This window comes from Calidris pugnax, unplaced genomic scaffold (genome assembly GCF_001431845.1).
Source record: "Calidris pugnax isolate Ruff unplaced genomic scaffold, ASM143184v1 scaffold558, whole genome shotgun sequence".
NCBI lineage: Eukaryota > Metazoa > Chordata > Aves > Charadriiformes > Scolopacidae > Calidris > Calidris pugnax.
In genome coordinates this window covers 104941-119534 of record NW_015093088.1, presented here as the reverse complement: position 1 = coordinate 119534, position 14594 = coordinate 104941, and the positions used below count along the sequence as shown (strand labels likewise).

Genomic DNA, 14594 nt, shown 5'->3' with positions numbered 1-14594 from the left:
CCCAGCACAGCTCTCCGTGACGCTGGCAGACCCTCCCGTGTCCCCTCCTTCTCCGAGGTGTCACCACATGGAGTGACCCCCCCCCGGAGCAGCAGGTTTTACCAGCACGGTATGAATTTAATTGTGACATATATACAGGCGCTGCCAGGATTATCGCCACCGTTTGGTACAGATTTAGCCCCAAAAACCCCTTCCAGAGCACTCGGGCAAAGAGCCCCCAGCCCAACCAGGCCGCATAAAACTCAATTCTTCCCAAACCAGAGTTTTCCAAGGAATAGCCCCCCAAAATCAAGTAATTAAAAAAAAAAAACCATATCGTGGGGCTATTCTCCTTCTAACACACGCTCAAGGAGGCTCCAACGATAGCCCAGCTCCCTCGACGTCATCTGGAGCTTTGGATTTAACGAGGAACCACCAGATTTTGGACCAGACAGGGCTGGGGGGGGGAGGTCGTGAAGAAGCCACAAGCTTGTCCAACCTTCCCCCACCCCAAAATTGTAGAGGGACCCCCCCCACACCCCAGCTTTGTTGGCCCATCACAAAGAGAAGAGCTGGGCAGGCGGCAGCGTCACGGTCACGTCCTCGCTGAATTCCCAGCAAGATCCGAGTCAAAGGAGACAGCCTGGATTTTGGGGTTTCTTTAAATCTCACCGGATTAAAAGCTACCCCCAATCCCACCCCCCCAACCCTCCAAGAATAAATATCTTTGTAGAAACCGCAAGTCAATTCCGTTTCCTTCCACCCACGTCCCCAAAACACAAAATAAAGAGCTGGATGTGCAGACGGAGGGATCTTCTCTCCTGCCCCGAGCTCTTCCGGAGGCTGCCGGGGGAACCGAGCGGGTTCCAGAGAAATGAAGTCAGCATTCCCTTTTTTTTTGGGGGGGTATGAGGTTTTTTTTGGTATTCGTAGCGATGGTGACATATTAAGAGCTCCCCCAAACCACCTCGTTGATTGAGAGAAAGGAGAGAGGCTTGATTTACATAAAGTCATCAGAATCGTTGCCGTCCTGTAGGAAGAAAAGACACACCCCCCCCCAAAAAGAAAAATCAGGATTATTGTGCACGTTGAACAAGAAAGTGGTGAAATGGTGCCTCCGGCAGGATTTCACAATTGGTATTTTTTCTGGTTTCCTCCCATTTGCATACAAACACCATGAAATCAGACCAAACAGACTGATTTTCCTGCTGCTCCAGAGTGGGACCAACCCTGTGTGAGGCTCCGTGTTGGGAAAGAGCAGTTGGCACTTGGGTGTCCCCAGGATTGATCACCCCCCTGGCACTGGAGCAGGTGGAGACCATCCCCTGAGCTTCTTCCCAAGCTGGGAGAAGGAGGTTGGCATCACATGGAGGTCAGGAGATGAGGAGAGAGCTCCTGACCAGCTTTTCCACCCTCCCTCTCCCTGGGCAGTGTCACCAACAGGGCGCACATGGTCTGTGTGTGACAGGAGACACTTGTGCTTCAACCCAGTTCAAGTTCCTGAGGGGATGTCCCCACCAACCAGGAGGAAAATCAGGAATTCTTCAAAAACACACGCTCTTCTAAGTGGTTAGTCAGGGATTAGGGTGCAAAAAAGGTGGGTTTTAAGCTGAGGGTCACTCAGAGGAGCTCCAAGCTCTGTTTCCCACCACGGAGGAACCTGCAGATGGGACAGACCTTGGGCAAAGGGTCATACCACCACACCAGGATCTCTCCTGAACTTCAGCCCCAGCCCTCCTCCTCCTCCTCCTCATCTCCCTCCCTGCGCTTCTCTCTGGCTCCTTTTCCACCATGTTGCTCCAGTCACGGGCTGAGACCACCCTCTGCAAGAACATCCCTTCAAACTTCCTCTTCTCTCCTCAGCACCCATTTTCATCCCTCCCCAAGTGGTGTCCCTTCACGTCCAGTTCATTTCTTGTTAAAAATGTCCATTTTCCTCCCCCTTCCCTTGAAGGAACGAGGTGGCAGGTCATGGGTGCCACCAGGGAGACCTCCTCTCATACAGCTCAGAAGCTTGGTGACCCAATTAAAGCTCTACTGGTTCCTCTGCTCGGGTGGGAAAGGAACTGGGAGGACTTTTCCAGGGGCACAGGCTCCTCCTGGCTGTCACACGAGCCGTAGGGCCCTCTGGGAAAGCAGCAATGTCACCCAGGAGAGGTGACAGAGATGTGCTCTGTGTCACAGGAGTCACCCACCCCAGATGGAGCAGCTCTTACCTGATTTGAGGACATGTTCTCTGCCTTCATCAACGATGAGTAGCTCCTGTAAGAAAAATCACATTTTCTGCCATGATACCTTTCCAAATCTCACCAACAGAGAGGCGTTTGGATACAACGGGAGCAAAAACCAGAAAAAAACAAATTGGGCTTGCCTTTTTTTTTTTTTCCTTGGATACAACGGGAGCAAAAACCAGAAAAACACAAATTGGGCTTTTTTTTTTCCCCCTTTCTGAACTCAGGCCGGACAAGTATTTGCTTATCTCGTGGTTCCTTTGGCTAATTAAACCAACCAGACAGAGCCACGGCACTTTGCTGACTCCTCCATGTTTTTTGTTTAAGAATTACCAGTCACCCCAGGAGGTGGAAAATCCTTTTTTTTGGGGGAAGGCCAAGAGGGAGCTGTGGGGCAAGGTTAAATAAGCAGGGCAGGGCCCTCGCTCAGACTTCCCGGTTCAGTTTGCTTCTCTAAGCCCTTCTTTTTGGGAGCTCTCCCTGTGGTAAATCACTTAGGAAATCACGGAGTTATTCAAATACCAATTTTGCTGTCATTTACAGAAAAACATGACTTACTCCAGCTTAAAAAGGAGCTTTCTGGGGCCGGCCAGTGCTCAGGACCAAGGTCACACCCGCTGCAGGGCGGACAGAAAGGGCCACAGCGACATTTCAAAGCCCCAATCCCTCATTCCACGCTCAAAGGAGCGTGCAATTGAGGATTCACATGTGTTTTAATTAACACTGGGATGCAAGGAGATGCTGAAAAACTCCAGTGAAGTCTTTTCCGAGGCTGGCACGAAGCTGGAAGAGATTCCTGCCCTCCCAGTGACGGGGAGAACCAAATGGCTTCCCCAGTTTCGGCTTCCCCAGTTTCCCCGGAGTTGGGGACCGGTTTCAAAAGCCACAGCCCTTCCTCTGAACAATCCAGGTTTGTTTCAGGAAAAAAAAAGGGGGGGAAATGCCTTTATTCTCAAGACAAAGGGAGTCGCTGGGCCGTGAGGAGCAGGTCAGCTGAGCCCCGAGTCACCCGTTAACCAGCAGCTGCTGACCCAGAACTCGCCGGGCGCCGAGGAAAACGGTGGAGCTGGAAGCTGGCACTGGGATTTATTACTTACCTAAGTTCTTCCAACTCTTTCTTCTTCTTCATCTCTTCCTTTTCCTTCCGTTTCATCTCTTGGATCTGGGCTTTTTTCTCGTTTCTCTCCTCTCTGTCCCGGGCTTCTTTCTCAGCAGCCAGGTCTGGGAAACGCTCCACTTTTGTCTTCTCCAGCCGGTTGAGGATCTCGTTGACCTTCTTCTCCACCGTCAGCATTTTCACCTTTTGGGAGTGCAAAGAACTATGATCTTTATAAAAAAAAATACCTTTTTTTTCTTTAAATTTTTTTTTTATTCTGGCAACTTTCTCAACGGAAAGAAAACACCCAATTTCCACTTTACACATGGCTGAAACCCACAAAAACAGATGCTGAGGAAAATCCCCGCCGCCGAGGCCTATTCAGCAGGTTGTGTAACACAGAGAGGCCCCCTCCCAGCGCTCAGCAGCACACAGCTAACAAACACCAGCATTTCTGAGTACATACAAAAGCATTACTAATGTCATTTCTTGGCACAGGCCTCAACAAAGAGGCCAAGAGACAAGAACCGGTCTCTGCCGATCGCCGAAGAGGCGGCTGGAGGTTTCTACGGGCCGTTTTGGGGAAGAGAAACTCACGTGCTGCTTGTTGACTGCAGGGGTTTTAGCACTTCTTGCCCTGGTACAGACTTGTTCTAGTCAAATAATGGCATCAAGAGAGAGGCTTCTCTCCCAGCAGTCATAGAATCATGGAGTGGTTTGGGTGGGAAGGGACCTTAAAGCCCCCCCAGTGCCACCCCCTGCCCTGGGCAGGGACACCTCCCACCACACCAGGTTGCTCCAAGCCCCCTCCAACCTGGCCTTGAACCCCTCCAGGGATGGGGCAGCCACAGCTTCTCGGGCCAACCTGGGCCAGGCTCTCACCACCCTCCCACCAAACAAGTTCTTCCCCACAGCTCAGCTCCATCTCCCCTCTTGCAGTGTCCACCCCTTTCCCCTCCTCCTAGGGCTCCCCTCCCTCAGCCAGAGTCCCTCCCCAGCTTTCCTGGAGCCCCCCTTCTTGAGGGACTGGCAGGGGCTCCAAGGTCTCCCCGGAGCCTTCTCTTCTCCAGGCTGACCCCCCCCAACTCTCTCAGCCCCCCCTCCCAGCAGAGGGGCTCCAGCCCTCCCAGCATCTCCAGGGCCTCCTCTGGCCCCGCTCCAACAGCTCCATGTCCTTCTGCTGTTGGTGGCCCCAGAGCTGGAGGCAGCACTGGGGGGCTCTCCCCAGAGCGGAGCAGAGGGGCAGAATCCCCCCCCTCCCCTTGCTGGCCACGCTGCTGGGGATGCAGCCCAGGGGTCAGGGGGCTTGCTGGGCTGCCAGCCCACGTTGCCACTTTGTGTTGAGCTTCTCACCCACCAACACCCCCATGCCCTTCTCCTCAGGGCTGCTCTCCATCCATCCATTCTCCACCCAGCCTGGATTTGTGCTTGGAATTGCCCTGACCCAGAGGCAGGACCCTGCCCTTGGCCTGGCTGAACTTCAGGAGGTTTGCACGGGGCCACCTCTCCAGCCTGTCCTAACTACAATTTAAGCATCATATGACCTGCAGACACCAGGTCAGGCTTGGGAACAGCTCTGAGCACTGGCCTGACTCTACACCGGAGCCGAACAGCTCTGCCTTTGAACAGGTTTAACAAATCCAGAGGCAGCACAGGGTGAGACAACAGATTCTAACGCAGTGACAGACACCTCCAGGACCCCGCACAGCCCTCCTTTTGCACGGCAAGTTCAAGTCCTGAGCCCTTTCAGAGGAGTGATGACACCTGGGAGCTGATCTAAAGCAACTGCTCATCTCTTTGGCTGCGAGAAGAGCTGATTTAGGTGGTGATAAATTCAAGCAGAGAGCACAGACTCACACGTGATACCACTGGGCATCAGCAAAGACGTGTCTGCTACATTGTGCTGCAGTTTGGGAACACGTGGCGCAGGGGCTGACACTCAGCCAGGGATTTTCGGGTGACGTTCAGGCAAACACAACCCTGGGATCTCTCTTGGGCTTCAGGAGAGGATGGTTCCCTGCCTTTGGGGCAAACGCTGAAGATAATTCATCCAGCTCCTCCCTGGGGAACGTCACGGGCTGTCCCCTCTGAGGGCAAACACTTACATCCTTCTGCCTGTGAAAGCCGATCTGCCCCACGTCCATGTCTGCTGTCTTCTTCAGGTTGGTCCACGGCGTGTACACCACGTTGACGTTGTTCATCTTGCAGCCTGGGGGGGGTGGAAAAGAACAGAGGGAAATCATCTCCCTTCTCCCCCTGCTGAAAGAGCTCTTCAAATCGCGTGGAAACTGGCAGTTATTCTTGTCACCAGCATTACCAGCTCGGCGAGAAAGGAGGAAAGGGAGAAGCCCTTCCAGGGTTGCAGAGAAAGGGGAGAAAACCACGACACGGTTTTCAGCGGTAACGCGAGCGCGGCGGCGGCGTTTAACGAGCTCCAGATGGAGATGGGCTCTGCCAGAAGAGCAACTGCTGGGGAAGGGGGCCCCGAGGTGGTGTTCAGAGAAGAGCCTGCGAGGCCTCCCTGGCTGGGACAGCAACACGGAGGCACAAACGGGAATTTCAGAGACTTCCATCCAACTCCTCCGTAGGAGAACGTAAGGGGCAGCCCCAGCAGCTGCAAGTGCCACCTGCTTCCTTCCACAGGTTTAACAGGGAGCATCACAGCAGAAACTGGGCTCCCCAGTTCAAGAAGGACAGGGAACTGCTGGAGAGGGGACAGCAAAGGGCTACAAAGATCGTGAGGGGCCTGGAGCATCTCTCTTACCAGCAGAGGCTGAGGGACTTTGGTCTTTTTAGTCTGGAGAAGGGAATATTGAGGGGGGATCTGATCAACACCTAGAAATACTTAAACGGTGGGTGTCAGGAGGATGGGGCCAGTCTTTTTAGAGTGGTGCCCAGGGACAGGACAAGAGGGAATGGGCACAAACTTGAACATAAGAAGTTCCATCTCAACATGGGGAGGAACTTCTTCACTTTGAGGGTGGCAGAGCCCTGGCAGAGGCTGCCCAGGGAGGTGGTGGAGTCTCCGTCTCTGGAGACATTCAAACCCTGCCTGGACACATTCCTGTGCAACCTGTTTTGAGTGGACCTGCTCTGGGTGGGGGTGGATGAGATGATCTCAGAAGGTCCCTTCCAACCCCAACCGTTGTGTGATCCTGTGGCATGCCGCAAATATTTGAGCTGAAAAACACACACTCGTGTGCACCAAAAACACCCACCACAAGCACCTCACACCCATGTTACCTTGGATGCTGTTTGCCTTCACCAGATGGGCACAGTCTATCAACACCTCCTTGGGAATGTCATCCACCGTCTGCCCCTGCGACAGAGCAAGGCAAGGTGAGATCTGTGCGGCGCTGACGGGACCGGTGGGGACATGAAGGTGGGGGAAAGCAGGGCATGATGCTCTGCAAATTCAACCAGGACCTCCACGCTCCACATTTTGAGCCTTGTGTGGCATTTGGAAGCCTCAAAAGCGATTTGCACCCTGCTTTTCTCCAAAATACCCTCCCATTTTAGTGGGGTGATGGTTCCTGGACACACGCTTGATGTCCTTGACACCTCTTGGTGTCGGGACAGAAATCAATGTTCTGCTGGCCCGCATTAAACTTCCTCTTCATCCTCACGTTATTTGGTTACGGAGGCTGTAAATTCAGCCCAAAGATGGTCTTGTGCACAAGAATCACTGCAGAAGGGGTGCATGAAGTTCTGACATGGGGGAATATTATCTTTTTAAAATACATCTACCTCAGGATTACCTTGTGTAGCCGAAGGTACACGTGGGCGGAAGAGAGTTTATCCACATGAAACCTAAAGAATTAAAAAAAAAGCACATTTAACGAGGACAAGAGATGGTGAGCTGAAGGATTTACCTCCCAACAAGTGACAAAACAGCAGTCCCACAGACAAGGAAAGTGTAGAAATGTTCACAATATATGTGTTTAAAAGCAGGCGAGGGAGCCAGAGCCTGTCCTTCAAGGAACATCAGGCCCCCCAATGGGACACTGAGAAAATAACCCTTTCCCTCTCCCTTTTCTTCTTTTAAGTTCTGCATTCCAGGGAGACAACGCTCCCAGGATGAGCCTACGCATGTGGTGTTTTGGTCTGACTATTTATTTTTTAGAGAAACAGCAAATTTGTGAACTCAGCAGCCAGCACTGCCAGTTACACCATTTACACGACTGGTTTTAAGCTCATAAAGCAAAAAAAACCACCAAAGTTTCTCACTGCTCAGCACCATGCTCCATAGAGCCCAGGGCTGTTTGTCTCTATATGGCTCCAGCTGCTCTTCCCCAGATCTCTTCTATCTTCACTGTGTTTTTACCATTATCACCCTATTTTTAAGCCTCTGTCCCAATCAACACTCGCTCCAATCCTGCAAAGCTCCAAGGACAGAGCACACGGGGGACAACTGATCTCATGTCACCTCCCAACTTTTCTTTAGATCATTTTCTTTTTTAACATAAAAGGACTTTTTCCTTCCTGCTGCAAGCCAGAAAACCCTCCAGCACCAACACACGAGTTCTCACTTGTACCTCCTGGGCCTCCTACCCCAATTCTGCAGCACCTCTCTTAAGCAGAAATAAGTCTAAAGATGCTAGACACCGTCAGGAGAACAATGCCCAGGAGGTCTCTGCAAGAAGCCCTACAAGATTTTGTGGGGATGGCACTAGGACATGAAAAAAAGCCACCTGGATGATGTTGGTGTGAGCTACAAGAGAGGAAAGAGATGGGAAAAGACGACTTTGGGCTAGAATTTCAAGGTCACTCCGAAATAACAGGATAAACACACCTTAAATTACGTAGTGATAGGAGGAACGTGAGCCAAAACGAACATGATACTGCTACAGCAGCGTGTTATTCAGCTGAAGCACCATCTTTTCTGCTAGAAAATCAAAAATAGACTCCCTTGCCAGCTAACTGACTGCTGACAACATCCTCTGTGGAGCACGTCGGCTCCAGTTCCACCAAGACACCTCAGCTCATCCTGGCAAAGGCCACCTTGAAGAGTGAGGAGGAGCAGAACAAACACGGCGATTCTTGTTAGAAATCATTAACGAAGGAGAATCATTAACACATCTAGTCTGGCAGCAAGCAAACCCCTTTATAAACATCTCATAATCCTCCTCAGGCTGGAAAGTTTCTGACCTAATCCAGGCAGCAAAGGTGCCACCAATTGCTGGTAAAAGGATTGGGAATTTCCCTTCTCTTGTTTTGCCTCTTCTGATGAGATCTCAACACCAAAACCGATCCACAAATGGCAGAGGGCTTCCTTCTGCCCGCCTGGTCACAGCTGTAGAGGGTCTGCTTAGAGCAGGAATCAAAATATCACACTCTGCTGCTGCTTCTCACCAACCACAACTGCTGAGACAGCCACGGGTGTTTTACAGGATGGGCCATGGCACACACAGGGGGGACATGAAGCACACACAGAGGAAAAAGGCACTGAGGGAGAAGAGACAGCTTCTTCTGGGCACAGCGTTGCTCAAAAACCTTCTGGTTCCATCCCCAAGTCCCATCCTGCTCCCTGATTTCTCCATCAGCCTTTTGGGTTTTGCTTTTCTGTGCACAGAGATACCCAGGAGCTCCTATTGCTGCTCGGTTCAGGAGGGGGCTCTCCCTTACAAACCCCGAGCTGCCCATCAGCTCTGCCTGTTCCCCAAAGACAGTGAGCCAGCACCTATATTCCCAAACACAAATATGGGGTTATCCCTACTCCAGCAGCTCCCTGCAGGGATAAACCCCACAAAATTTCACCAAGGGGCCAGCTCTTATGATGGACAAAGCAGGGGATGAAGCAGGGGAATGAATTAGGAATAAATGGTGTCCCATCAAGGACACTGAGGTCTCCTGCCATCCACCTCCACCCTGGGATTGCATTTAAACTGCTAAATAGCCTTGGAAAAAAAGAGATTTCACAGTGTCTGAGGGTTGTTATGGTCATTTGGCTCAGGTGTACAGTGAAAGGCAACTTGTTTTCAGGGAGTTCCAGTACCTACCAGATATCTTCAGGCCAGCCATACTTTATTAGGTCTTCATCTGTGGGGAATAAAACATCAGTGAGCAAAGCCCAGGATCCCACCATCAACAAGAAATCAAAGTACCTGTGGAGCTATTTTTCTCTAGATAGATATTTTTCCCAGTTAATATAGCTTTTATTTGTATCTGAAGGCAGTTACCCTGCCCAGAGAATTTACAAAATGTATCTATTTTAAAAGTCACAGAGTGGATTTCAGAGGGGTACGTCAGAACCACTCACAAGGGCAGGCAAGTTCTCGAAGAATATTTCAAGTTAACACATACAAAGACATCATTTCAAAATGACCTTAATTCCCCCCAAATCTAAATCTAAGCCATTAGGCATCATTAATTAATGTACTTACTTTCGTACTTATCTTTTCCCATGTAAATGGTGTAAACGGAGGGAACAACTGAGGGACAGAAAGAGGAAAACAAATCAAAAAGGGTTTTGGACAAATTCTGCACAGAATAAAAAAACACACGGGTCCTGGTCATAGAAATTAGAATGAAAACTGCTCCATCCGTCCCTCCCTCCCACTCCCCTCCTGGGAGACAAAAAGGAAGATTGTTTTGTGTTTCCTCCTGATTTTGTCCCAAATACTTCAGAGGACTTTGGAAAGTGGAATTTCCACCATTTTCCACTGAAGATTATCCAGCAAGGAACAGCTTTCCGGGCAAAACTCCTTCAACATCCAGGTGGTTCAGGTCCTATCTGTGTAATGGAATAATCTGTTGAATTAAGCCCCCGCCTGTGAGCCAGAAAGGCTGACGTCGTATTTACAGTCTGGGATTAATTCCCTGGAGTGAAACACCTCATCTGCCCGTCCCTTGCATCCCCAAAGCACCAAAGGCCCAACGTGAACCTCCCCCAGGTAACCCGGGAGGATTAAAACTCCAGTGGAAAGACTGAAGTGGCATAAACAGCCTTTGGTGAGTCGTTTGTCTCATCTGTGCCTTTTTGGGGATGCTTATAACAAGGTCCTTGTCTTCCTTAGGGCTCATTTCATCAGGCAGTAAAGACTCCACCAATTCTAGGAAACCAAACAAGTGTCCCTTCAGCGTCTGTCTCTCCAGTCGGACGGACACAGAGCAGGCAGAGGGTGGCACAATCAGGAAAATCCTGAAGAAACAACTGAACAACCTGCTTTAAAAAAAAGATAATAATTCTCTCTTCTTACACACAGCAGCAGGGAAATCCCAATTTCACGGCGATGGACAGGCTGGAGAGCTGGGCAGAGAGGAACCTGATGAAGTTCAACCAGGGCAAGTGTTGGGTGCTGCCCCTGGGGAGGCCCCATCTGGAGCACTGGGACCAGTTCTGGGCTCCCCAGTTCCAGAAGGACAGGGAACTGCTGGAGAGGGGACAGCAGAGGCTACAAAGATGATGAGGGGCCTGGAGCATCTCTCTTAGGAGGAAAGGCTGAGGGACTTGGGCCATTTTAGTCTGGAGAAGAGAAGGCTGAGGGGGGATCTGATCAACACCTAGAAATACTTCAAGGGTGGGTGTCAAGAGGATGGGGCCAGGCTTTTCTCAGTGGTGCCCAGTGACAGGACAAGAGGGAATGGGCACAAATTGGAACATAAGAAGTTCTATCTAAACATGAAGATGAACTTCTTTCCTGTGAGGGTGGCAGAGCCCTGGAAGAGGCTGCCCAGAGAGGTGGTGGAACAAATTTATTTAAGAAATGTTCAGAAGAGCATGAAGTGTTTCCATATACAAGAAAAATCACGAAGCCGGGTACTCAAATCCTTCTCATTAATGAGCTTAATCTCTAGAGTTGAGGGAGACAACACACAAAATACTAGTTAGTGGTTACAGCAAGGGGTAAAAATCACACTGAAACTTCCGCGAGGTGGTTGTATATCGATGAACTGACTTGGGGACAAACAAAAAAAGGGATATTCCTGTGCTACATTCCATATCATCAGCCCCTACTGCATCAAACCACATATTTGTGATGCTTTAGAAGCAGCTGAACTTTTTGTGTGGGCAAGGTAACAAATCTGGCTCTCATCAAAGGAAAAATATGAGAGATTTTCTGCACTGTGCCTTCCCTCAAACTCCCGACAGCTGTACACTTGAGAAAGCTTTTCAGAAGTCCCTCCCCGGTGCTGTCATCCATCTGAGGCTTGTTGCTAACAAGAACTTGCTACAAGACCTTGAGGTGCTGGAGCGGGTCCAGAGAAGGTCAATGGAGCTGGTGAAGGGTCTGGAGCACAAGTCTTGTGAGGAGAGGCTGAGGGAGCTGGGGGTGTTCAGCCTGGAGAAGAGGTGGCTGAGGGGAGACCTTCTCACTCTCTACAACTCCCTGAAAGGAGGATGTAGCCAGGGGGGGTCGGTCTCTTCTCCCAAGGAACAGGCCATGGGACAAGAGGAAATGGCCTCAAGTTGCACCAGGGGAGGTTTAGGAGATTGGGAGGAATTTCTCCATGGAAAGGGTTGTGAAGCCTTGGCAGAAGCTGCCCAGGGCAGTGGTGGAGTCCCCATTCCTGGGGGGATTTCAAAGCCGGGCAGACGTGGTGCTGAGGGACATGGGTCAGTGGTGGGTTTGGCAGTGTTGGGTTGATGGTTGGACTCGATGGTCTGAAAACTCTTTTCCAACCGGGGCGATTCTGTGACTCCAGAACCACTTCCTCAGCTCAGGGAACCCCTCAAGCTCCTGCAATAACTTTAAATTGTGGCCAATACCGGCCCAAACCGAGTCCTTTACGTTCAGCCCAGCCGAGGGGCTGGTACAAAGGCACGGACGGGCCGGAGCGGGGGTGCTCAGAGGGGCGGGAGGACGGGCCAGTCCCGCTCCCTGAGGAACCGGACCGGGCCGCGGCCCAGCACCCCCTCACAGCGGCGGGACCCGGCCCCGTACGAGCTCCCCCGCCGCGCCGCGGGGCCGCTGAGGCCTCCAGCCGCCCTCCCCTCGCTGACTCACCGTTGGAGGTGAAGTAGAAGACCATAGCGGCGGCTCTCTCGGCCCGCCCGGCCCGTGGCTCCGCACGGCGGCCGCTCTCCCGCACCACCAGCACCGGCCGACCGGATGGTTTGGGACCGGGGGCGGAACTGAGGAAGGCGCATGCGCCGGCACCCTCCCCTGCGGGCGGTGAAGCCGTTCCGAGCACTGCGCTTGCGTGCGGCTGCCGGGAGGGGGCGGTGACGGCCCCTTTGCGCATGCGCAGTCTGCCCGAGAGCGGGTGGCGCTGTGCTCTGCGCATGCGCACTCCCCCCGCCTATTGCGCATGCGCGGGGGTGCTGCGGGTCCCTCTGTGTTGCGGGGTATCCCAGAGGTCTCGCGTAGAGGACCAGCACAGTTTATTATATTTTTTTTTCCTGCGTAAGCCTATCTAACCTCCTGAGCGTGCTGCCCGGCTTGTTGCGGGCTGCAGGGTTTTGCTTTTCAATTGCCAGCACTGCTTTAAGGAGGATGCTTTTCGCAGCAGGGCTCTGGTGGCCCAGTTGAAAGCAAAAGCCGCGCTGGGCACCCCTTTGCCGCCCCCTCAAGCCTTTCTAAACGCCTCTCGGTTCACTCCGTCCCTTCGTGGCCCGAAGTTTGCCGCTGTACGGCGCACGGACTACAGCTCCCATGGTGCTGCGCGCCCTCCCCGCAGCGCGCAGGCCGCCTTGAGCTCGCGAGGCACGCTGGGAGTCGGAGTCCCGCTGGGGATGCCCGTGTGGCGAGCCCTGCTATCTGATCGGCTGGGAAACGGGGGAGGGCGGGAGCAAAGCGGCGCGCCGCGGGTAGGCCAATGGCGGCGAAGGATGGGTGAGCGACGAGGCGTTGGGCCAATGGCAAGGCGAGGGCGGGCGCGCGGGAAGAAGGCGCGCGGCTTTGAAGGCGCGGGAGCGATGGCGGCGGCGCTGAGGTGAGGGAGAGCGGCTGGGCTGGTTTTTCGGGACCAGTGATGGGCCGGGGCGCAGGGCTTGTACAGGGGATCGACGGGGCGGGTATCAGGGCCTGGTGCGGTTCTGAGGCGCCTGCAGGAGCTGAGGGGTATTGGGAAGGGTCGCTGGGCCCGGGGCCTGGTGGGGTGTGAGGGCTGTGAGGCCCTGGGCTGAGGGTCGGGGGAGTGATGGCGTGAAGGTGTGACAGAGCCCCCTGGGCTGCATCCCCAGCAGGGCTGGGGGGGGATTCTGCCCCTCTGCTCCGCTCTGGGGAGACTCCCCCCCTCAGTGCTGCCTCCAGCTCTGGGGCCTCAGCACAGGAGAGACATGGAGCTGTTGGATGGGGCCAGAGGAGGCCCCGGAGATGCTGGGAGGGCTGGAGCCCCTCTGCTGGGAGGGGCGGCTGAGAGAGTTGGGGGGATCAGCCTGGAGAAGAGAAGGCTCCGGGGAGACCTTGGAGCCCCTGCCAGTCCCTAAGGAAGGGGGGCTTTTTACAAGAGCATGTAGTGGGGGGATGAGGGGTAATGGCTTCAAACTAGAAGAGGGGAGATTGAGATTAGAGAGTTGGAAGAAAGTTTTCACTATAAGCGTGTGGAGAGCCTTGCCCAGGTTGGCCCGAGAAGCTGTGGCTGCCCCATCCCTGGAGGGGTTCAAGGGCAGGTTGGAGGGGGCTTGGAGCAACCTGGGCTGGTGGGAGGTGTCCCTGCCCAGGGCAGGGGGTGGCACTGGGGGGGCTTTAAAGATCCCTTCCCAACCAAACCATTTTGATTCTACTGAGGTGTGGCCCTTCTGGGGCAAGGGGCTGGCTGGGAACTGGACTATGATGTTGTGGGAATTGCTGTGGGTATTGAGCTGCTGTTCGTGGAGTTAATTGTGACATCCTCAGGTTAATGGTGTGAGTGATACGAATTGCTCCCCCCACACATGCATCTGGGCTGTGCCAAGAGTGTGGCCTTCTCCTACCTTCTCCCTTTCATCCACACCCGATACCTCATTTCCCTGGTCTCTGCAGGCTCGTTGTTGTTGCCCTGTGCTTCCAAGGCATTGCCTCCCCCTCTCTTGAGCTTCCCCTCTCTCCTGAAGTTCTTCAACTCCTGCTGCAGCTCCTGGCTCCATCCTCTGCCATGTCCTTGGTGTTCCTGGGCTTGGCAACAGTTTGTTGTGTCTGGGCTGTCATCAGTCACTTCTTCCCCCAACACTGCAGTGCCTTAACGCGGGCAGGTTAGGAGGAACTTCCCCCTGCTGGCAGATGACTGAATAAATTACTCTTTCTAGCAGTTTATGAATATTTATCAGTAGATCTTCTGGGACACGAGATATTTGTTTATTCTGGGGTTTCAGTTTTGAAGCGCCACGTAACAGAGAAGGGAATATTGTGCCATAATTATCTCAA

At 52.9% G+C, this 14594-nt stretch overlaps 1 protein-coding gene across 1 annotated transcript; it reads right to left on the bottom strand.

Annotated features, from left to right (window-relative positions):
• Positions 1-854: 854 nt before the first annotated feature.
• CCDC25 (coiled-coil domain containing 25) lies at positions 855-12406 on the bottom strand. The gene is made up of 9 exons (XM_014962783.1): positions 12255-12406; positions 9690-9737; positions 9306-9345; positions 7065-7116; positions 6550-6625; positions 5412-5515; positions 3308-3510; positions 2196-2241; positions 855-1009 (listed from the first exon to the last, which is right to left on the bottom strand). Exons 1-9 carry the CDS (start codon positions 12277-12279, stop codon positions 980-982), a joined length of 624 nt encoding a protein of 207 aa, XP_014818269.1. The 5' UTR covers positions 12280-12406; the 3' UTR covers positions 855-979.
• Positions 12407-14594: the final 2188 nt, after the last annotated feature.